The 25,649-nt window shown below is 38.8% G+C and overlaps 1 protein-coding gene across 1 annotated transcript in view; it reads right to left on the reverse strand.

Annotated features, from left to right (window-relative positions):
* The window catches only part of grin2ca (glutamate receptor, ionotropic, N-methyl D-aspartate 2Ca), a 136,795-nt gene that overhangs the window by 11,219 nt on the left and 99,927 nt on the right, over positions 1-25,649 (reverse strand). The window contains exons 6-10 of the mRNA XM_022673735.2: positions 24,736-24,947; positions 13,038-13,206; positions 11,923-12,076; positions 9,335-9,460; positions 7,632-7,861 (exon numbers count right to left, since the gene is read on the reverse strand). Of these exons, the coding sequence (XP_022529456.2) occupies positions 7,632-7,861; positions 9,335-9,460; positions 11,923-12,076; positions 13,038-13,206; positions 24,736-24,947 (891 nt within the window). The remainder of the gene's footprint in view (positions 1-7,631; positions 7,862-9,334; positions 9,461-11,922; positions 12,077-13,037; positions 13,207-24,735; positions 24,948-25,649) is intronic.

The following is a 25,649-nucleotide window of genomic DNA, read 5'->3' on the forward strand; positions in this document are numbered from 1 at the left end:
ACAATTTATCAAATCCCACTTACTGTTTCCCTTGCTCCAAAAGTGTCTCACATGTTGAATAGTGAAAGTTCAATTTTGTGATTTCTAAGTTTCTTATTTCTTCCTTTTAAATTAGGACTGAGTGCGTCTTAAAGTTAAGACTGTTACAATATTGCTGAAAGTAATTGCTCATCTGCATAGAGGTTGTTTTAAAACCAAACTTTAAAAAGATAAACAAGCTAAAAGTTTAAAAAAATGCTCTATATCTATAAAATAATTATTGGGCAAATAATGGTGGCAATAATGATCATCTATTTACCTCCCCCCTTTTTCTGAAACAGAATTTCTGTTTCAGAGAACTTAACACAAAATTGCTTCACCCTCTTTACTGTCCATTTGGGCTGGTCTACCCTGCCCAGGCCTCCACTGAACACACACCCCATCACGTCATTCATCCACTCACTCCCCCCTGGGCTGCGCTTCCCTTCCACGATGTTTTCTCCGTTTTCTGTTAACATGCATGTGGTGGTCAGATCGAGACTGTGCCTGTCTTAGGTTGTCCCTGTGTAATATGTTGGGATCTTACCCGTCTTTGGCTAACCAGCCTAGCCCACTGAACCACACACAGCGTAGCAGCACTGTTTCATCAACATTCAGTGCTGTAGTGTTTCTGCAGGGAGCACAAACCCAGGTATGTCACGCTGTCACAAACTCACACTCTGGTGTTCGCCGTGAAAGCCTGTGCAAGGCACCGAGTACCCATGGTTTATTATTTGTTATTATTGTATACAGATTTTCCTTATTACCATCAGTATCACCCTTTCTCTCCCACTGAATTTAGCTTAAATTATTTGCTTTGATGCCACTGCTCTGGAATAGACCCAAAAGAGTGCATGTCAATGAATAATTATTCAGATTTGGCATCTGTATCTCACAGATGTACCACAAGGTTAAAGTTTGGTCCAGTTTTATTTAATATATATATATATTATAGTGCTGGCTCTGCTTCTCAGATTGCAAACTTTACCATTATGCAGATGAAACAATTTTATATTGCTTAGCTGATTTTGTTCATGCTACAGCCAGAAAATTATGCATTTGTTTTATAGGTGGCATTGTATAAGCATGAAAACTAAATCTATGCCGTTTTCCAGATCTCTTTCTAGTCTAATTTAATACTGTAAAGCAAAACAGAGAGCTGCATTTTCAAACTCATTGTATTTCCCCTTATTTAAAATGAGAAAGACCCAATTCACTAAAGCTTGTAGTTTCATTTTCAAATAAATAAGGTTTTTTCTCATTGGGTTCTGAAATCAACTATCCCTCTTATGAGGATCAAAATGTAACATAGAGAAATTAGATATTACATCCGTCTTATATAAGTCTCATTCAGCTAGGACTGAACTGAGATCAGTCTGAATGAGAAACGAATAGTAAGATAATTGACTAAATCACCTGATAAAAAGCTGTGTTTGGAATGGCTCACTCATTAATTCATTCACTATTCACTATGTAGCATTTTCTATTTATTAAACTTATTTATTTAACAATCAAACAAGAAACCATGTTTATTTGTCCTGCTCTGAGGACATCTTACACAGCAGTACTGCATGGCATAGTATATTTTGGAATTTCCAGTTACTTTTATTTTTAATTTGTTTTGCTAACCAACCCCATAATCCCTTTATTAAATTCTATAAATTCTATCCAGTCACATACCTCTCCGACATTATTCAACAACTTAATTATTTATATTAACATTTTTCCCAACCTTGCTTACATTAAAGTACACTGTACTCATGATTGGGTATTCACATTTTCACATTTTTATTTTAGAACTGTCTTATAACGTATGCATATGTATATTATATTATATTTCTATTTCACATTAGTCACTGTCATAATAGATGTCATTGCACTTTACTCTGTTAATTATTTAATTATTTATGACCATTAGTAACATCTACTGCACTGCTCCGTTTACAGATAGATCTTTACCTTGTATATTTAGGTTTTTTATATCCTTATATTTTCTTATATATATATATATATATATATATATATACCCATACAAAAGCCTTTTTCCTTTTCTGTTCGCCTCTGTGTATTATTCTATTTCCCTACTGAACTTATGTTCTATTTTCTATGATATCTCACAAGCGTTAATTCACAAATAACCAACCTCTCAGTCTAAAACCCAATGGGCTGGACCAACTCCACCTATTCCACCTTGGACTCCTCCCCTGCAGTGGGACTCATCCATTTCCTATTTCGTTGTCACTCACGACTTCGTACACTCAATCACTCCAACACATACGCACACACTTCTGTTTCACTCACCCTGCCTTACACACACTCTTTAATTCGCTGCCATACACTTTCTCACTCACTGCCACACACACATTCTTTCTCTCCGCCAACACAAGATACACATTTTCTGTTTCTCTCTCAGGAAAACTGGACCCGCACACTTTCACACTCACAGGTACACTTTTAATCCCTTTAACAGACACTCGTACACCCTTTTCTTTTCCTCTCTGTCAGTCGCACTGTCGCACACACTTCTGTTTCACTCACTCTAAACAGGAAAAGACGAGAGGATAAAACCCAGACAGAAAAATTTAGAAGTGAGAAAAGAACGGAAGCGGTGCGGAGCAAAGCCAAAAAAAAATTTAGATAGCAAAAAAATTTATAAGACACTTGTCTTTCGGCATCCCCGTTCATTTCCCCTTAGAAAAATGTACTTTAACAAAGTTTCCCCTCTGGCCCGAAACCCCCCGCTCTCAACACACAGATGAGGGATCGATCCATTTTTCTTTACCAGCAGGTTCGCGACTCTATCGCTGTGCCTATGTGCTCACAGCCCCGTCAGACTGTGCCCTCCGTTTTCTCACAAAAAACCAGGGGAAAAAATCTTTAACCTTTAAATATCGTCATACAAAGGCGGGTTATCCGGCCCCAGGAACCAGTTTTTCTGGGCTATGCCCCAAATCTTGGATTGAGGCAAACACACAGCACCAAAAAAAATTACAGGTTCCTCTTTTTGCCTCTAACCTCTTCACAACAACTCAGACTGTGTGCCAGGGGGCTCAAACCAGACGAAGAAAGATATAAAAATATACTCACACGTGGTGCGGCTGCAGCGGCCCCGGACACCCCTCGACCCCCAGAGAAAACGCCTTTTCCTCTAAAAAACAGTTGAGGTTCTAAGGTTGGGTTTCTTTTTTTAACCCAAGAGCGTCCTCCGCTTTTCTTGCAGGGTCTAGAGGTCCCGGTGCACGAGCAGCCCACCCAGGGACGCCAATTTGTCGTGGAAATCGACAAAGACAGTCAACGAGCCGGGATGCCAAAAAGAGAAGGTTTTTATTTTGAAGTTGCAAAAGGAAAAGCAAAGCAATGAATGAAAATGAAAAAAGTCAGGAAAGATCGGAAAAAAGCCCCTTTCTGTGTCGACTGGGCATTTTTATACAGTCCTCGTTCATACATGAGGTAATGTCCACGTGATCTGTTTGGAACAGGTCCCTACCAGATATAAAAAGAGGAACAGAAAACTGCACGTACAACAGAAGATAAGCTTTTTTAGGAGAGAATAATTCACAAATCAGAAAACTCTTTTTTACTCTGACAAGACAGTTTCCAGGCAAACTTAATTTTCCATTCCTTGAGGAGAGAATAATTCATAAATCAGAAAACACCATTTGCTATGACCCGCTAGTCTCCAGGCAGAACTCAATTTTCATCTCTTTAGGCCTCAAATCTGAGCCTGTATGTCCCAGGAGCAGAGAATACACAGTTCACATAAAATCAATGATAACATACTGATTGAATGATTAACAGGATGAATATTGAATGATTAACAGTAATAATCAGTATAATTGATTATGAATACATGAAGTAAATCAGGAATACATGGAATAAATGTTGATTTTCCCCCACACACTGAAGATACAGTATGACACTGGCAACAAAAGTGAGTACACTTCTAGAACTACATTCACATTACCAGAGTAAAGTGAGTCAAATTAGATTTTTTGCTCAATGTGGCTCAGATCTGATTTTTTTTATAACTGTGTGAATGTGGCAAATCCAATTATTTCAAATAAGATTTGAGTCACTTTTATATATGGTCCTAAATTGGACACGCATCCAATCCATGGACACAGACAGGGTCTGAACCGCCTGTTCTCGGTTTTTTTTGCCTGTTCTTGGGCTCCCTATCTCCTTATAACCGTGCGTTCACACTGGAACGCAACGAGTCGCTTGTGTCGCCCCGCGCTTGTCGCTTGTGGGTGTGTCAAGCTCAACGCACGCATCTATCATGGTCCAGCCTCCGACAAGAAAAAATGCACAAAAAAGGAATCGCTTGGCCACTTTAATCTACAGCTATAACTCCCAAACTTGCTGGACTCTTGGCCGTTTCTGCGATTTACCTGCGCTGGAAACGCAGCTGTTCCTGCAGATCAACGTGAGTCCACCCCATTCAACAGAATGAACAAGGAAAAAAATAGAAATTGCTTGAAAAGCTTGAAAACATCGGACCGCATTGTATGTGATTGGTCCAAAGAAAAGCTAGAAGCCAATCAGGTTAGAATGTCGCTTCACCGCGTCATAATTAATTTGCATTAGGTTGAGAAAAATTCAGCTCTGTGTCGCTCTGCCGCTTTGTCGCCTCTCGCGTGTCGCGGTGGCAAATCGCGCCCTGCCATAGGAAATGAATGGTCGCCTGTCGCTTTGTCGCTTTGCCGCTTTCCAATGTGAACGCATGGTAAGGCCGTTTTTTCCAGCCTTGTCCCAATTCAATAGCCGGGGAAGCGGTAGTGTATTGGACCGTGACCCTGATGACACGGGTTCAATCCCCCATGAGGAGTGGTGTATTTATTTATTTATTTTTTTTACCTGTTTTGAGATCAACTGTTCTGCAATTGGGTTCAACAACCCTCTGGGCTGGAGATCTACTAGTCTGATTACAGATTTTTTTTTTTTGTGGCCCGCCACGTAATGGCTTGGCCCCTGGTCTAACGTATGCCATATTTATCATATGCTAATATTATTTATTAGCATAGTTCTAGTTTGTTATAATGGCTTAATGTATTATCAGTAAAGATCTGTTCACTTAACCCTCCTATTATGTTCATTTGTCAGGAACAGCAATGGTGTTCCAGCGTAATTTTGAACTGGTGCATGTTTAATGATTCAAAAGATGTCTGAAACCCCCCCCCCAAAAATCCTAACAAGCCGTGTGAATATTTAATTACTCCATTTATAACTTCATTACTAATTATTCTATCAGTATTTAGTGCAATGGTGTTTCTTACCTCTAACAGGTAATTCACTCGTTTTTCATAAAAAAACTTTTTTAATGTTTCACTACTTTATTACTTTTTAAAAGACCAACATATAAAACACAAGTTTTACTTAACATTAAAACAAAACATTACAATTTTGTTTTAGATTATTATTAGTAGTTTTTGCAGTGGGTGCATTACATTACATTACATTACATTACATTACATTACATTACATTTGGCAGACGCTTTTGTCCAAAGCGACTTACAATAGTCAAGTACAAAAGTAACAGAAGTTCAAGGTAAAACATTTTTTAGATAGGGCTTAAAGGAGGTCGAAGGGAAATAATGGGATAGAGGAGTGAAGGAGGGGAAGAAGGAAATGAGGTTAGAAGTAGTTAGTGTGTTAGAGGTGTTAAGAGAGTAAGTGCTCTTTGAAGAGCTCTGTTTCACACTGAAAAAATACTTCTAACTATTTTTCCTAGACCTTTAAACTTTAAAACGGGTTAAATTGACCTGGAACATACCAGAAAGGGTTAAGTAAGCTTTTGTCACAAAAAAAATTGCTCAGCTACTAAAACTGTTAGATATTAAATAATATGAAAATCAGAAATATGAAATGTTACACTTTTGTCACTCAGCCAAAGTTTCTGCCTAAAGGCTACATGCTCATCCTTCAGCCATTTGTTTCAATGTTGCGCCCCCAGGCTTCCCTCAGGCCCAAATAAACCCCAAAATAATCAATCAGCTGCTTGAGCTGATCACTCTGTACCCTCAGGGGGACGACTGCTGTCAAGTGCAGCGCGAGATTCAAGCGCAACTCATTTGGTTTGACCTCTTTGATTGTGCTCCGAGGTCTGAAACACTCAGATACTGTTTTTAATATTCCGCCACTGTACTGCTGCTGATAACGTTCCCGTCTGTACGTCCGTATAACTGGAGGTTATACATGCTCTGTGTGAGAATGTAGTGATTTAATTTATTGTTGGATTAGCTGTGTTTTAATTTAAACCCGCTTTATTGAGAATGAAGATCCTTCAGGGCACTTAAACACTCTTTTGTATGTAAGCCTTTGCACATTTAATAACTTAATCACCCCTCTGTCTGGCAAATATTATTTTTTCACTGAGGAAAGAAAGACTCTCTCTCTGTCTCTCTGGATAAAGGGAATTTTAATTCAGTATGGAGCGCAGAGGGACTCTGTAATGAGTTTGCAGGGATTCTAATGAAGGATGGACAGGTTGGACCTTTTGTATGTAATGTTCTTAATCCTGGCATGTCTAGAGCAAAACGCCGAGAAGTCAAGGCTTACAAACAGCACAAAAAAATTACAAGAAGAACTAATATACAACTCTGAAAAAAAAATAAGAAACCACTTAAAATTTAAAAAACCTCTAGAATAAGATCAAGAGGAAGATGGATGATCACAAGCCAAGCTGGACTGTTTGAATTGTTGCACCAGGAGTAAAGGCATAAAGTTATCCAAAAGCAGTGTGTAAGACTGGTGGAGGTGAACATGCCAAGATGCATGAAAACTGTGATTTTAAGAGTTTTAAGAGATAACAAGTTCAAATCCCAGAGCTCAACAGTCCATCACCAAAAGCATCCTAATCTGGGAAGATCATGCCATAAGGGAACTTTTCTTGGAATAAACAGTAAACAACCCATAATGTGGGTTAAATAAATTAACTCAAATTACAGTTATCTTTTAGTTAGGAGAACATTTGACCAAACTAAGTAAACTCAAAAGACACTGTATAAGCGGTTATATTTGAGTTAGCAAAACGTTTGAATAAAATAAGTTAACACAAAATACACTGTGTAAACAATTATCTTTGAGTTAAGAGAAATGTTGGCCAAACTATGTTAACTCAAAAACACTCTAAAAACAGTTATTTTTTGAGTTATTAAAAGTTTCAAAAATGTATCCAAATAATTGTGTTCAAAATAATGAACCAAAATCAAGGACTATGTAAAGTTTAATATTAAAGACGCTCTGTCCAGCCCTAATCAGGTTTGTAAGTTATTTAGAAATAATGCACATTTTAATTAAATCTATCAGAATTTTATTGAAATCAATTTAGATCAAATATAAAAAAGCAGTTTGTGAGAATCTCTGTTTACTGTTTACCGCTGTCTAAATTCCCCCCTGCCCTGCCATCCATGATTTATACACAAACATAAATATTTAATTTTCAATCATGCAGTGATTTTATAGCTGGTGACAGTCTGTTGATGTTCTGAAAATGATGTGCAATTAATTATGATCTTATTAAAACGCTACTCCAGTCTGCAGATCGGAGTTAATGTGAGTTAATGTGGACAGAAACAGACAGAGAGAATCCTCCAGCTCTAAACGCTCCATACCTTTTTATCGCTGAGTCCGGAGACGGTGTCGATGTACTGCTCCTGGATCATGAACGCTGCCAGGTTGGCGGTGTAACTGGCCAGAAAGATCACAGCGAAGAAAGCCCACACCAGCACCATGATCTTACTGGTGGTGCCTTTGGGGTTCTCGATGGGGACGGAGTTGTTGAAGACAATACCCCAGAGCAGCCACACGGACTTCCCAATGGTGAAGGTCGGCCCACCGGGATCTTAAAGCAAGGAAAGGATTTTAATTCTCATTAATATGAGATATCATGAACACGCTGTCACACCCTAGCCTGTGTCTGTCTTGTATTTTTCCTTTTTTGGTCCCATGTGTTCCTAGCCATGTGCTCGTTGAGTCTCCGCCCTGTCATTAGAGTTCCCTCCTGTCTCATTTGTAACCCCGCCCCCTAGTTACTTCTCCAGGTGTCTCTTGTCTGTGCTTGTTTCTTTTTTCTATGCTGCTTTAATAATGTCTTAACTGATTATTAATTAAAACTAGTTAATACATGATTAAACATTATTACATTTTTATGCTTAGGAATGTTGTAACCATGAACTGCAGCATTAGTTAGAAAAGAGAAATAATGTATTAATTAGTGACAATTAATAATTAGTTGATACATTCTCACTCTCATACTATTCTAAGTACTGTTAAACAGTTAAAAACATCCTTAGGCCCATGCCCAGAATACGCTTTTCTATTATGGAAATATTGAAATAATTTATGAGCAATTCATTAAAAAAACAATTGAAATATCTTTAAATAAACAGACTTTTGGATCTATTTGAACGATCTATTTGAACATCGGTTAATTTAAAGGAAAAAATTAAGGAAACATCAATGTTATTTTATTCTTTATTCTGTTTATTGTTGAGTTAAAAGTTGGGTTTGCGCTCTGCAGTACTGAAGACAGCTGATTGTTGACTGTTGTCAGGGTTTTAATCAGTCAGTCGTGCACCAGTTGTGCGCCAAAATATAAACACGCCAGATATTTCCGTGAACACACCTCACTTCCAGACCACCACACCCATAAGTGTAAATATGTTTTCAAACTTGATGCTATTTTAACAGTGCGGACGCAAGGCGTCACAATAGACTGTTGATGGGGTGTAAGATAGCAACGAGCATCACAACTTACGATAAGTGCGATATGGCCCTTTTTGTTATGAATGTGAATATATAAGACAAAAAAAAATCATCATTCATCAAGTTTAATCATCACGTTGATTAAAATGTAAATAAAGGTAAATAAAAACAGAATGCAATGATTTGCAAATCTCATATACCCATATTTAATTCAAAACAGAAAATAGAACCAATATTGTTTTAGATCTGATGTATGAAGTTAGTTATTTTGCCATTTCATGACGAACACTTTTATAACTTAATGACAGCAACACATCTCCAAAAAGTATATGGTACTAATAAAAATAGCAATTTGCAACTAACTTACAGTACCAGTTTAACAGTACCACTCAAAAGTTTGGACACACCTTAAATTCTTTGTTTTTTCATTATTATAAAAGATTCTGAGATGTAGATTAATACTAAAATCATCTGAACTAGGAAGAAAAACATATGGAATTTTTTAGTAAACAAAAAAAGTGTTAAACAAGCCAGAATATGTTTTAATATTTTATATTCTTAGAAAGTAGCACCTCTTGACTGTAGCTTTGAAGGGGTAGTATGAGCTCACCTTTGGCACTGACCAGGCTGCGGTTGTACCCAACAGGACTGCAATACTCAAACACAAACACGGTCACTGCCACCACTGTCAGACACATCACAAACATCATCACCCACACGGCTGGACTGTAGGGCTCTGAGAGAGAGAGAGAGAGAGAGAGAGAGAGAGAGAGAGAGAGGACAAGCAGAGTCTTGTAATTGGACCTACTGTCATCCCCTAATCCTTCATCAGTACAGACATGATGCTGTAGGCTGGATATTTCTGGTTGGTGGAATGTTCTCAGTCCAGCAGTAACACTGACGTGTTTAAGAACTCAAGCAGCACTGCTGCTATATCAGATCTACTCATACCACATATACAACATAAACTAAAATCTCATACACTTCATTCACTGCAGGAAACTCTAAAACTCAGCTCACTGGTGTCACTAAATCATTTAAAACTTTTAATATCTAACCACCTTCAGACAGCCTGTAGCTGTTTTACTTAATCTTATTTATTCTGAACTTTTATTTTTTTATTTCAGTTCTTCTCTTAGTTTTTTATTTCTTTTTCTTATTATTATTGCTATTATTTTTATTATTGTCATTATTTTTTTCAGTTCATTTATTTATGTGCATTTTTATTGTATTGTCATGGTCAGAACAGAATAGCAGACAAGCGCAGATACTGATAAAAAAAAAGTATGTTTATTATAATAATAAACAGATGTAATCAGGGTCGATACAGAAATAAGGGTAATCACCAGTAGACAGAGCAATGAAGACAAAACCATACCATAAACGAGAGACAGTCCAGAGTTCATACACAAACAATCCAGTATCAGAGATAATCCAAGAGGCGGTGGTGAAAGTACAGTTAAGGTCAAACACAAACAATCCAATATCAAAGGCAGAGGCAAGAATCGGCGTCGAGAAACAAGAGATATAGAAACGCTTTGTACGAGGATAACCTACAATACGCGGCGTGGTAGTCTGTTTGGCGTGCACCTTTATAGTGCCAGTGATCAGTATTCGGGACTTCCAGGAGGAAGCAGGTGAGGTGTCACGTGATCAGGTGAGTGCGTGATGTCAGCGGGTGGTGCATTCTGGGTAGTGTAGTTGTTAACCTGAGAACCTCCATTAGAGCTTGGTGTGGAAGGGACAGAGGAGCTAACAGCACCAGACGTGACATGTATTATGTAAAAGTTGGTTTTAGCTTAATTTTAACAGTTTTCTTGTTGTATTAATCTTATTTTCTTGTGACCTTAATTTCTTATCAATTAAACCAAGTTTTATTTTTTTACTTTTAATTTTTTATGTTTTTATGTATTTTTTTTTTTGTCTAATTATACTTTTTATTTTCATCAATTTTTATCTTTCATATACTGCTATTTATTAAATTGATTAAATTTGGTTATTATTTTCCTTGTCATGTCACTCCTTGAATTAGACTACATCTAAGATGAGGGTTGCCCTTAATGTACTTCCGAGTCAAAATAAAAGTTTGATTGATTGATTGATTGATTGATTAATTGATACACCACCACCATGCTAATCAGTGCTAATCACTGCAGCGCTGAGAATAATGACCCACCATCCAAATAATAAAAGTATCTACTCTGTGGTGGTCTACAATGTGTGACACAATAAGAAACACTTTTTTTGATGAGCCGCCAATCATGCACTGCGCTTCTTGATTTAGGGCGTGTCGGTGTGTCTTTGCTATCGTAACGACAGGAAAAGTATCCCTTGCACGCTTCAAAATGCACAAAAGGCGGCATGTACTAATTCTCTTAATTAATCATAAGTGTGTTTTGGGCGGAGAGCAAGGGTGTCACTTGCCATTCTCTTTAAGAGCCAGATGCCCTCTGACTTTGTGGATTGCTATTGCAACGGTGCAGCTACCTGGACATTTCAAAAGCTTCTCAGGACCTAATTTCCAGACCAATGCGACCATCAGCGTAAATATATTCACAAGCACATCGTTGATATTTATGCATATGGAAGACATAAAAACAGACTATTGGCAAGGTGTAAGATAGCAATGAGCATCACGACGCACCTTCCGCATGGTGTAAGATAGTGCCCTAAGAGGTGTTCATAATATTGAGACTCAACTGTGCAAATTTAACCCTTTTAAACCTGAATTATCTCTAATGATTAAAAATAAATGTGAATGTTTTTTTGTTTGTAATGCACAAAAAGAAGACTTTAACATTTTATTATCAAATTGCATTGGAAGCCTTTTTATTTTATAAATCATTCCTAAAAAGTAAAAACATGATTAAAAGTGTTCTAAATGAAATTCAATTCGTAAGAAATAGCTGGTTATTAGTACTATTAGTACTGGTTTTTTTTCAGTGAAGTGGGCGGGGTTTCATTAGTTTATAAACTTGTTCATTGGCTGGTTCAGGGTCTATTATTTTGGACAACAGCTCTTAAATAGAGATAATAGTGTTATAATGTGCAATAAAACATTTTAAAATAAATAAAATACATGATGTCCATTGTAATGGATGCAGGGTCTGAAAGGTTTAACACCAAAATACATAGAAGACTTGTCTTATAAAGTAAAAGCATGTGTATTAGTTTTAAATGAAAAATAAGGCTTCATACCCAGAAAGGCAGAGGGCGAGACTGTCCCGTTGCTCCGAGCGACCATCACACTGATCCCCGTCTCCACGAACGGCACCGAGAAATCAATGATCTCAGAACGCTCCTCGTTTATCGTCAGAGATCCAATGGCCATGTCTGCTCTCTTGTAGACCACCTTAATAAAAGAGACACAAGACGTACTGTCAAGGAAGCCAGACAGGGAGACGTGGAGGCGGACGTATGTGCAGGTAAGGGAAAATAATTTGTTAAATAAATAACAAATAAACAAAGAAACGAGGAACAAGGAAATAAAACAAAACAAACACGAGGTAATAAGAATAAACGAAGAGGGAGGCTAACAAATGAATAAATAAAACAAGACAATAACCTAAATGGGGCTGGTAACAAAAACAACAAACAAGTGGGCAAACGAAAGGAAATAACTAATAACTAAAACTAGAAAAACAAAACAAAACAGAAGAAGAAATAAACAAGAAGATATACAAAGAACAAAGGACTAGGGTTACGGCTATGAAAAACAGAGAAACGCTAAGAGACAAACCACAGGAGAAGGAGCAAAGACCGACCGCGAACACTGACACAGAAGGACTATTCAACACACACGGGAAGTGGAAACACCTGGGGCTAGGGGGGCGGAGCTACAAATTAGACACAGGAGGACAGGTCACATGGGGAATGCACAGGCACAAGGACAGACAGGAAACAGGGCCAGGAAGTGACACGTATTAGCAGTTGCTAAGCTTAATCAGCATTTATACTCAATATTCTAGAAAATACAGACTTAAGTGTGCAACAGATAGAACTGGACTAAATGCTGAGACAGAATTGCATAGCATATGGGTCTATAGAAATGCTCTTTTATTCAAACTAATAACAATTTTACATTGACTTCCAGTGAAATTAATGATTGGTGTGATGACGCAAGAGAGCACCATCTACTTTACCCACCCAGAGAGAGCAAGGCCAATTGCGCTCTCTCAGGGCTCCGGCAGCTGATGGCAAGCTGCATGACCAGGATTCAAACCAGCGTTCTCCTGATCATAGTGGCAGCGCTTTATATCGCTGGACCACACGGCGTACAAATATAATACAAATACTCAGAATCGTGGTCTTACCTCTCCAATCATGCCGTTCCAGACGCCTCGGACCAGCTTGCCGTGTTTCCCATTGGTTACCAGGTAGAGGTCGTAGGAGAACTTGATGTTGCGGGAGAGTTTCTTCAGGATGTCGATGCAGAATCCTTTACAGCACAGTTTGGTGTATGGCTCAGTATGTCCAATGATCCTGCAGAAAAAAGTAATGGCTTATATTACTGCTGTTTAACAAAACTACACACACTTCGGAGTAGCAGTAGAAGCAGTAGAACACTACACTGATTGGTTGCCAGACGCCCACCGTACACTTCGTTCCCTGTGACATTTTTTAACGACACAAACGTGACACTGTAGATTGAGGAATGTTAAAAGGCTGTACAATATAAGAAATGTTCATCTGGCTTCAACTTTAAATATAATAATTCAAATTGCCTTGCCATGAGCACACTGGTCAGTGTTCTACTTCACTTATCACAAGATATCCCCTCATAACTTATACAGTCCTCAGTCTCCTGAGGTAACACTTCATGATTAATCTACATACTGCTATTGCATGACTTTTTCCATGTCAGGGTAAAAATAGCTGAATCTCCATTGACTATTTACCATAATCATAAGAAATTGTATATTTCATATTTCATATTTTTTGTCATTCCTGATGTTCTCTTGAGCAGGACTTGTTTGGTTTATGACGAAAATGAGAAGTCTCATTATACGAGCTCAGCTGTGAACAATGCTTTACGTAAAAAAATATTGTAAATTGTAAATCTGATCCTTATTCTTTAAGCTTTTCATGCAGCGCTAGCTTAAATCCTCATTTTCCACATTCTACATGCTGATAGTCTGTTCTGTCATTTAGTCTTATTGCCTGATTTCTGTAGAGAGCAGGTATAACTAAGGCCGTTTTGTGTGTAAAATGTAAGAAAAGCCATCAGCCATCACGCACTGGCTGTGCCTCATTAACGACACACTGTTTACTAGGCTGGACTCGTGTTACGTTGATTATGAATCGGCAGTGCGTGACTGACAGTTGAAATGAATCAAACACAGCCTGAGAAAGAAACTGGGCCTGGAGAACTGAACCACAGAACCAGCCAGAATTAGAATTTCCATTCACGAGGGTGCCGAAAGAGATCGCTGGTTCGAATCCCGGTCATGCAGCTTGCCATCAGCTGCCAGAGCTCTGAGAGAGCACAATCGGCCTTGCTCTTTCTGGGTGGGTAGATGGCGCTAGTTCCCCTCATCACTCCTAGGGTGATGTCGATCAGCACAAGGCTGCGTCTGTGAGCTGATGTATCAAAACCAAATCTCTGCGCTATTCGGCAATGCTGCAACCATGTTGTGTCAGAGGAGGTATGTGCTAGTCTTCACTCTCCTGGTGTTGTGGCATCACTAGTGATGGGGGATATACAAATAGTTTTTTTTTTTTTTTTTTTTTTTTTTGCAGAGGAACGGGAAACAGCATTATGTTCCAAAGCTGTTTTATTGGACAACATATTGTCTCAATAAAATAAGTGTGATAAATTACATTACTGCCATTTTAACACCAATTCATGCTACTGATCTAATGATAATATTATAGCTATATAATGCAGTTAAACCTAGACGTATCGCTAATTACATTAGTGACCTACCATACAATATACCAATATATTCTAAATAATGTTCTCAATATTGACCTTTATGTTTTTCTTAGCAAGGAAAGCCCATTAAAGGGAATTAATCAATACGCTGAATTTTTATTGATTTATGTTTCATTAATTTGGGATATTTTAAAATGTTTATCTGTAACATTCCTAATAATTAAATGCTCCTTGCTCTTTAAAAGAATGTATTGCATTATTTATTTTATTATTATAATATCTTTACATCAGAGCAATAAAAAGGTTGTAATAATTATAATAATTTTTAAAATCAATAAAAAGAAAATAAATCAATAAAAATAGGCTTTCTGACTGCATATTTGTGATATTATATAATTTATCATTAAAACAGTGAGAAAAAAGGTCATAAAATGATGAATATATTATTGATCGCAATTATTTCTAGTACAATATATCAAACAATAAAAATCAGTATTGTGCTATTATTTTACTTGTATCGTTATAACAGTGTAATAAAACGGTCATAAATTGTCAATATCATGGTATGTAAAGGGAAGAAAATGCAGATAATATTGTTTATCGCAATTATTCTAGGATAATATATCAACCAATAAAATGAGTTATTGTAACAGGTCTACTGTTTATATCAATGGCATAACATGGTCATAAAATTATGATTATATCGTTTATCGCAATTATTTCTAGTACCATATATCAAACAATAAAAACAGCCATTTAATTATATCACTTATCATTATAATAGCAAAATAAAATGATCATAAATTGTCAGTCATTGTATAAAAAGTAAATAAAATGCAAATAATGGGGTTTATCACAATTATTTCTAGGACAATGTATCAACCAATAAAAATGAGTTATCGTGAAAGGCATAGTAATTATATCAGCCGCGTAACCTGGTCATAAAATGATGACTATATCGTTAATCACAAATCATTAGTGGAATAAAATGGTCATGATTTGTCAATATTATGGTATGAAAAGTTAATAAAATGAACTTAATATTGGTTAAATGCATATAATTATTTATTTTAAAATAATAAATAAAATTAGTTATCGTGACAGACCTACTAATTATATCAGTGGCGTAACATGCCTAGAAATAAACATTATATCGTTAATCGCAATAATTTCTAGTGCAATATATCAAACAATAAAAAGTAAGCTATCAGTATTGCGGTCTTATATTACTTATATTATGTCATTATAACAGTGGAATAAAACAGTCATGAATTGTCAATATTATGGTGTAAAAAGTTAATAAAATGCAGACAATATTGGTTAAACGCAGATAATAATTATTATTATTAGTACAATATATCAACCAATAAAATGAGTTATTGTGACAGACCTACTTATTATATCAGTGGCGTAACATGGCCATAAAATAAAGATTATATCGTTAACCGCAATTATTTCTAGTGTAATATATCAAACAAAAAAAACAGTTATCAGTATTGTGCTCTTATATAATATCATTATAACAGTGGAATAAAATAAAAAATATAGTCATGAATTGTCAATATCAGGGTATGAAAAGGAAATGCAGATAATATTGGTTAAACGCAGATAATAATTATTTTTAGGACAATATATCAACCGATAAAATGAGTTATCGTGACAGGCTTAGTCATTATATGGTCATAAAATATATATAGAGACAAGCCTAATTACAAATAAGCAATAAACTATTAATTATTATTTTAAAAAATAACCTGAATAAAACAAATAAAAACGGCATAAACAAAGCACTGTTTTTTTTTTTATAAAATCAACATACGGGCTCTTTAAAAATCATTGGGCTTTCCTTACTATAAAAAAAAAATAATGGCAGATATGATATTGAGGTCAGAGAAAAGTTGAGGTTGAGGTTATGTCCATATATTGTATGATAAATCGATAATGTAATTATCATTACAGACCTACATTATAGAGTACCTTCACCATAGTTATAGCCCGGCTTTGACTGCCTATACCTCTCTTAACCTTCAAGTGCACGCTCTCTCACACACACACACACACACACACACACACACTCTCTCTCTCTCTGAGTGCCAGAAGCCCAGTCAGTAGCGTAGAGGACGGGGAAGAGGAACCTGAACGAGTGGAAAGAAGCAGAGATGGACGGATAGAAGCAGAGCGCGAGAGGATGGGTGACGTCAGCAGTGGGCGGGTGGGTACCGGGCCATCGCGGCAGGTCCTCGTGTTATGTCACAGCTACAACAGATGGAAGGACAGCCGGGCCTGGCCAAAACAAATCCGACGCAAATTAATCACCAGCAAACAAAGGCAGGAGAGCTCTGGATTACTGCACTGGCTGATGGAGGGCTAACTCACGCCGGATACAAGCTGCAGCAGCCAAGAAACTGAACCCTAATGTCCATCCACTGTACTCTCACACACTCTAATATTATGTTGGACCACCTTTTTTTAGCTTTGATTGCGAAAAGCTTCTGCAACATCACAAGATTTATTACAATTCAGTGTTGCTGGATTAATTTTTCACCAAGATCTTGCAGCAGCATTGTTGATGGTAGAGTCTGACCACTGCACAAAGCAGCTCTTCTCCATCCAGCACATCCCAAAGATTCTCAATGATGTTAAGGTCTGGACTCTGTGGTGAACTCTCTCAATCCATGTGTAAAATGTGCTAAATTCGTCAAGAGTTAATTACTAATTAATTTGTTGTCTCTTAATGCGTTTGAGAGCATCAGTTGTAAAGTTGTGAAGAGGTAGAGTTAGTATACAATGAATAGAAAGTATCCTCAAGTGCAGTCCCAAAGATCATTGAAAATGTGATGATAAAACTGGCACTCATCAGGACCGACCAGGAAAGGAAGATTAAGAGTTACCTCTGTTGTATAGGATTAGTTCATCAGAGTTACCAGCCTCAGAAACTGCAAGTTAACAGAACCCCAGATAAGAGGACCTATATGCTTCTTCACAACCAGTACAAACTTCTGGTTTGTTTAACATTTTCAAGTTTCTACATGATTCCTTATGTGTTCCTCCGTATTCATTTACAATGTAGGGAAAAAAAATGAGAAGGTTTGTCCAAACTTTTGATTGGTACAGGCCTGTCGCAACAAGGCAAGCAAACCAACCAATTGCCTAGGGCCTTGAGACAGACCAGATCAGGAGTGTCCCTCGCTATCTTTAAGAAAGTCCTGTAGACACAGCTTTTCAAAGAGCACTTACTCTCCTAACACCTCTAACAAACTACTACTAACATACTTCTAACCTCATTTCCTTCTTCCTTTCCTTCACTCCTCTATCTCACTATTTCCCTTTGACCTCCTTTAGGCCATATATAAAGATGCTTTTTTACCTTTAACTTCTATTACTTTTTGTACTTCGCTATTGTGAATTTTATTTTTTTTTTTTCAATTTTCTCCCCAATTTACAATTACCCAACCCACTCCCCCTATCACTAGTGATGCTCCAACACACCAGGAGGGTGAAGACTAACACATGCTTCCTCCGATACATGTGAAGCCAGCAACCGCTTCTTTTCGAGCTGCTGCTGATACAGCATTGCCAAATAGCATCACAGCACATATGGAGGAAAGCGCAGTGACTCGGTTTTGATACATCAGCTCACAGATGCCCCGTGCTGATCGACATCACCCTAGGAGTGATGTGGAGAAATAGCGCCATCTACCCACCCGGAGGGAGCAAGGCCAATTGTGCTCCCTCTGAGCGCCGGCAGCTTCATGGCAGTTTTTCTTCCTTTTTTCCGCTTTCTGATTTAGTACTAAGTCTCTCTTTAGAGTCTTCTAACTTCTAACTTCCATTAGCAGGAATGTTTGATCAGACGAAGAACAAATGTTCATGCAGACGCACACTTTATATGCAGTGGACTTTAGAGGGGAAGCGGCGAGTGAGCAGCCTGGGCTTTGTGTTAGAGTTAGAGAGAGCTGCGGTGGGATAAGAATCAATTCTAGAGCTTTATCGTATGGATTACGGGGACGTGGTGAGTGAAATGTCCTCCTGTTTCACAGTAACAGGATTACGGGAGTTGCAGCAGTGACACCAAACGCTGCTTAGACGCAGTGAAGCTTAAAAAAAATAACGTGCAGCAGAACCAGAACTAGAACCAGTAGGAATAAATTATTCCATCATGGAACTTAATCCAGTTTTACATATGACTCTATTACAGATCTAATAGCAGGGACGGTGTGTGGCAGCTTTGTGGCTCTCTGATACATGCTTTTTCCATGACATATACGGCAATACTGTGTGTGAGGAATCTCTTTTTTAACATTATTCTCTTACTCATTGATTCCCTTTGTCCCATTCCTCACATGCTTTATTTAACCTTGCCGGCAGTGGAGCTGCTGGAGAGGTTCTGCCCCTGTGCTGCAGGTTAATTGGCCATCATAGATTACTGCAGCAGGGTTTCCAACTGGCACGAAGATAATCAAGAGAGCATGAAGGTGTGTGTGTGTATGTATGTGTGTGTGGGCATGTGTGTATGTGTGTGTTATTAGTGAGTAAAAAAGTTATAATATGAACGAGAATGGATCATAAAACCAGTCACCAAAATGAATTGTGTTTTTGGGTCATTTTGTGACACAAAACCCTTTAAAAAGTAAAAAAATATATTTTTTAAATTAGTTAATATCATAAATTAAGCCATAAAAATAAGAAAATTATGCTAATTCAGCTGGAGTTTTTAAACGCTGTGTTCATCCACTCTCTTCTCTACTAGAATCTCCAACCTACACTTTTAGATAAAATAAAGTCAGAGACAGAAGCTCTGAATCTGCAGCTGCCCTTTTTTAAGGGGGATCAAGCTTCCCTAAAAGTGAAAGCATAGAAATGTCAAATCCAAGAAAATACACTATTCACAGAATATTTAGAATCAAAATACAGCAGTCTACTCTACTTTCTCTCCGCATGCTTTATGCTGTTACAACCTTATAAAGCTCCCCAACTCTATACCATAGCAACACTTTAGCAACCACCTAGCAACCCCTTAGCAACCACCACAGTCACCATAGCAACCACTTAGCAACCGCCACAGACACAATAGCAACACCTCAGCAACCTTCTAGCAACACCTTAGCCACCACTTAGCAACCACCTAGCAACTGCTCAGCAACACCATAGCAACTGCCACGGATGCCATGGCAACCACCTAGCAACTGCTAAGCAACACCTTAGCAACCACCACAGACACCATAGCAACCACCATGCAACTGCTAAGTAACACCTTAGCAACCACCACAGACACCATAGCAACACCTAAGCAAACACCTAGCAGCACCTAAGCAACACCTTAGCATCCACCACAGACACCATAGCAACCACTTAGCAACCGCCACAGACACAAAAAGCAACACCTCAGCAACCTTCTTGCAACACCTTAGCAACACCTTAACAACCACCTAGCAACAGCTTAGCAACATCATAGCAACCACCACGGATGCCATAGCAACCACCTAGCAACTGCTTAGCAAAACCTTAGCAAAAACCTAGGAACACCTTAGCAACCCCTTAGCAACCACCTAGTAACTGCTTAGCAACATCATAGCAACCACCATGGACACCTTAGCAAAACTTTAGCAACCACATTGCAACTGCTTAACAACATCATAGCAATCACCACAGACACCATAGCAACACCTTAGCAACCACCTAGCAACACCTTAGCAGCCACCTAGCAACTGCTTAGCGACACCAAAGCAACCACTATGGATACCATAGCAACACTTTAGCAACCACCTAGCAACCCCTTAGCAACCACCACAGTCACCATAGAAACCACTTAGCAACCACCACAGACACCAAAGCAACACCTTAGCAACTGCTCAGCAACACCATAGCAACCGCCACGGATGCCGTAGCAACCACTTAGCAACTGCTTAGCAAAAACCTTTGCAACAACCTAGGAACACCTTAACAACCACCATGCAACTGCTTAGCAACACCTTAGCAACCACCACAGACACCATAGTAACAACCTAGCAACTGCTTAGCAAAACCTTAGCAAAAACCTAGGAACACCATAGCAACCACCGAGCAACAGCTTAGCAACATCCTAGCAACCAATGCGGACACCTTAGCAACACCATAGCAACCACCTAGCAACTGCTTAGCAACGCCATAGCAACCACCATGGATACCATTGTAACACTTTAGCAAGCACCTAGCAACACCTCAGCAACCACCTAACAACAGCTCAGCAACACCATAGCAAATGGTGGGAGCCACTTTTTAAGTTAATCAAATAAAACATTTCAAACCAATTAACACCACTAGTTAAAATATAAAGTTTCAATCTGTGCATCTCATTCAGTCCTTGAAAAGGTTGAAGAAAATGTGTCTTCTTCAGGAGACAGTAGTGAGTGTGAGTAGATAGTGATGTGTAGGCAGAAGCAAAGTGCTCTAATGACACATCACCTTGTAACCACCCCCAGACCTCCAGGCTAATGAACTGCGGCATCATGCTTAAGCTTAATGAGTCGCATTAAACATACAAACACACGAGTCCCAGTCAATGGAAAAGAAAACAAGCAAAGAAAACAAATGAACTGCGGGGCGTAAATGAGCGCCTCCCTCTGACCGACTCGGTAAACAGACTTTTCCCCCGCCGCTACCGGACCACCTGCCAGAGATCAGCCACCACGGTTAACTCCGGCTCTGAAGGCATCTTAATGTGGCAGCACACAATGTGTGAGAGCTTCTGCTTCCAAGACTCGTCACCACGCAGCTGGAGGAGGTCTCGCACGAGGCCATTCAGTCCTGGCACGCCGCCCTGAGAGATCCACTCCTCTGTAATAGAGTTAATTGGCTTATGTGTGCGTTTGTCTGGGTGTGTTTGCAGGCAGACTGAGAGAATCCTCAGAGAGCTTTGAGGGTTTTTTATTTATTTCTCTTTCACTGAAGACTGACGCTCCACTTTAATCAAGTCTGCTAATTATCACCCTGCTCTCATCAGGCAGCGTCGCAGGGCTGCGGGGGGAGTTTTATCTCTGATTGTAGCTCAGAGCCGGCGAGCACCTGAGGAGCTTTCTACTGAGCAGGTGTTCAGAGCTTCTGAGCAGACTGTTCTAGCAGCAGCAGAGTGGAGGATGAGTATGGTGCAGATTCATGACTCAACATAAGTGAGAGGTAGTGTTGGAATCAGGTTTAAGTCATTACCAATACCGTACCGGACATATCAACTCCCAAGAGTCTGAGTCAAGATCAAGACCAGGACTCATCGAGTCTAAGTGAAGACAAAAACTTTTAGTATTTGAGTCTGAGACTTTTATTAATTGAGTCTGAGTCAATACCAAGACAAGAACACATTGAGTCTGAGTCAACATAAAGACTTTAAGTAGTTAAATCTGAGTACAGAACAGGACTCATTGAGCTCGAGTGAAGACAAAGACTTTTATGAGTTGAGTCTGAGTCAAGACCAAGACCAGGACTCATTGAGTCCAAGTCAAGACCAAGACCAGGACACACTGAGTCAAAATTAAGACCAAGACCAGGACACATTGAGTCAGAATTAAGACCAAGACCAGGACACATTGAGTCAGAGTCAAGACCAAGACTTTTAGGAGCTGAGTCTGTGTTAAGACCAAGACCAGGACTCATCAAGTCCAAGTCAAGACCAAGAACAGGACACATTGGGTTAGAGTCAAGACTAAGACAGAACACATTGAGTCCAAGTCAAGACCAAGGCCAGGACACATTGAGTCAGAGTCAAGACCAAGACTTTTATTTGTTAAGTCTGAGTCAAGACCAAACCAAGACTCATCAAGTCCAATTCAAGACCAAGACAGAACACTTTGAGTCAGAGTCAAGACCAACCCTTTTAGTAGCTGAGTCTGTGTTAAGACCAAGAACAGGACACATTGAAGCAGAATTAAGACCAAGACCAGGACGCATTGAGTCAGAATTAAGACCAAGACCAGGACACATTGAGTCTGAGTCAAGACCAAGACTTTTAGTAGTTGAGTCTGTGTTAAGACCAAACCAGGACTCATCAAGTCCAAGTCAAGACCAAGACCAGAACACATTGAGTCTGAGTCAAGACCAAGACCAGGACACATTGAGTCTAAATTATGACCAAACCAGGATTTACCAAGTCCAAGTCAAGACCAAGACAGGACACATTGAGTCTGAGTCAAGACCAAGATTTTTAGTAGCTGAGTCTGTGTTAAGACCAAGACCAGGACTCACCAAGTCAGAGTCAAGACCAAGACCAGGACACATTGAGTCTGAGTCAAGACCAAGACTGTTAGTAGCTGAGTCTGTGTTAAGACCAAGACCAGGACTCATCAAGTCCGAGTCAAGACCAAAACCAGGACACATTGAGACTAAATTAAGACCAAGACCAGGACTCATCAAGTCCGAGTCAAGACCATGACCAGGACACAGTGAGTCTGAGTCAAGACAAAGACATTTGGTAGTTGAGTCTGAGTCAAGACAAAGACTTTAAGTAGTTGAGTCAAAGGCAAAGCTAACCACACAGCAATATACATAAAAAAACATTGAGGTAAAAATAATTGCCAAATATTTCTTTACCATAAAACCTCCAAATTTTAAATCGGTTTCAGACATCACATCATCTAACAATATGCTCATACTATACACTGTTTGTAATCGCTGAGATGCCAACAGCCAGGCCCAGCAAAGGTTAGAATTCGTTAGCCACAATGCTAACAATCAGGACCAGCGGTGTTGGAGTGGGTTAGCAGCGATGCTTACTGCTGGGCTTATCATGCATAAGGATTTATTGGGAAATACAGTGAGGTATATTGTATAGTGTATTTTGTACATAAACTGCAGGGAAAAACACAGTGCATCCAACAAGAATGTAAGCGCTGTGTATCTTGCAGACAGCAATAAATACATGGTACATAGAAAGCATATATTTTACATGTGGAGATGTATTACCTCAATCTAATGAAGCAAATGCAGCTTCGGTATCTGCTAAAATCATGGAGACCAAAAGCAAAACATTGGTACAACAGTGGTACCTGTTCTAAAAGAGCTCTTTACCTTGGCATTCTGAATGAACTGGGATGTATAAGTAAGCGGACATCCACTTATCTATTACTGTCACGTTCCACTGACTGTGTCTTCCTGCTCTCACAACTAATTACCAGTGCAGCTCACTCAGCGATAACACCTCCCAGTGGAGCCCATGCTTAGGGAGCTCAAGCCCAGTGATGTCATGAAGATGTCTTTCTAAGCTTTTCAGAGCGCCTTTAAGAGTTTAGGTAACTGCTTGATTCAGCATGGGATTATCAGTATAGGTAATGTATGTGCTGAGATTAATAATCAACCAAATTATCCAACATTCAGAAATAGATATTTTTTTTTTGTTTAAGCCAAGGCTGAATTATATTACAATAAAGTGGATTAAACATAATTTACAAAAGAAAAAAATCCATCTGTCTTGTGTGTTCTTTCCCCATGTGCTCCCCTACACGCAGCCCTGTGTGTTCCTATCATGTCTTCACCTCAGTCTTTAGTGTTTCCAGGTGTTTCCTGTTTTCTGTTCCTGTTTCTGGGTTGTATTTGTAGCCCCCCTGTTTCAGTGTCCCTTGTCAGATCTTGTATTGGTGTAACATCTGTTAGGTTGATTCGTTTTTATTGTTTATGGGTTTTCTGTCTAAAGTTTATTCTGTGTTTATTCTAGTAGTCCTGTCTGTTCACGTTCTCGTCCTGTTCTGGTTCTCTCCTGTCTGTCGCTGTGTTTTTCCTGCTGTCCTGTGTGTTCCTACCATGTCTTCCCCTCAGTCTTAAGTGTTTTCACCTGTGTTCATTTTGTAACTCCGCCCTCCTGTTACCTATCCCCAAGTGCTTCTTGTTTTCTGTTTCCTGCATGTATTTATAGCCTCTTTGTTTCTGTGTCCCTTGTCAGATCTTGTATGTGTTTCGTCATAAATATCAGCTTGATGTTTATATATTTTCGCTGTCGTCAAAAAAAACTGAACATTCAGATCATTTTGAAGCATTTGTATTGATGCATGAGTCATAAAATTTGTCAATCAGTATTTTATAGTACTGCAGTGGAAGCTTTTACTACACATAGCAGCTATCCACACAGAAACTGATCCATCACACTCATAAAGCACCAGTCTTGGATTACTCACGTCTCAGTCTTGTTGGACTGGCGTCTGCAGGGCACAGTGTTGCTGAGGCAGGTTCCTGTCACGGGGTCGACAGCCTCTACTATCACAAAAGGTCTCTCTTCCAGTGTGGCCACTGTCAGGTGACGGTTGTCAGATACTGGCTCCAGGTACGTTCCATAACGTGGCCAAACTGGGTAGCGCATCTGTAAAATCCCTGATTCGTAACGTCCCACCTGTGGAATAAGAGGAAGAAAAAGATTTAGTTTAGAGACAGCAGCATGTTTTTAGTTTTTACTTCATACAGTTTTTATGGTTCATAAGTTATAAACATATATTTAACAGAAACTTCAAAAATCCATCCATTACCATTGGTATAACATCTTCATATCTTTAAAGTTCATTTTTAAAAGTTAACCACTAAGGGTGTGGAGAGCACTTTTTGGTCCGGTTAAAATGGACTCAATCACACTTGGGTGGTGAGGTGGAGGTGGTCTCACTCTGGCTCTCAGCAAACTTTAAAATTGGTCAGTTTGTGGTGAGAATGCGATCCAGTCTCGGTCTGAGCCAACTATCAAATCTACAGTAATACTCATATTTGAGATAAAAAGCTGTTCAGGTGCAGTTTAACCTGATATATTACCCAGATAATTACCTACAATTGCTAAGAACAAACACTGTCTCTGTTGCTTCTTTATGATAAACTTTTTTTCACATGAAACACACAACAAATCTGCTGAGCAGAACAACTACGTGGATGCCCATTGAAAAAAACTGTGTTTGAAAGAGCAGCAGCAAATTTTCTGCATTCAGTGTGAAAAAAGCTTCACACTGCACAACTATATATATACAGAATTTCTTGCTTCCTCACCAGACAGCTCTGACCAATCAGAGGAGACATGAGCTCATGCGGTTTGTTGGCGTGTATTTTGGTGCAT

Source organism: Astyanax mexicanus, chromosome 19 (genome assembly GCF_023375975.1).
Source record: "Astyanax mexicanus isolate ESR-SI-001 chromosome 19, AstMex3_surface, whole genome shotgun sequence".
Taxonomy (NCBI): Eukaryota; Metazoa; Chordata; class Actinopteri; order Characiformes; family Acestrorhamphidae; genus Astyanax; species Astyanax mexicanus.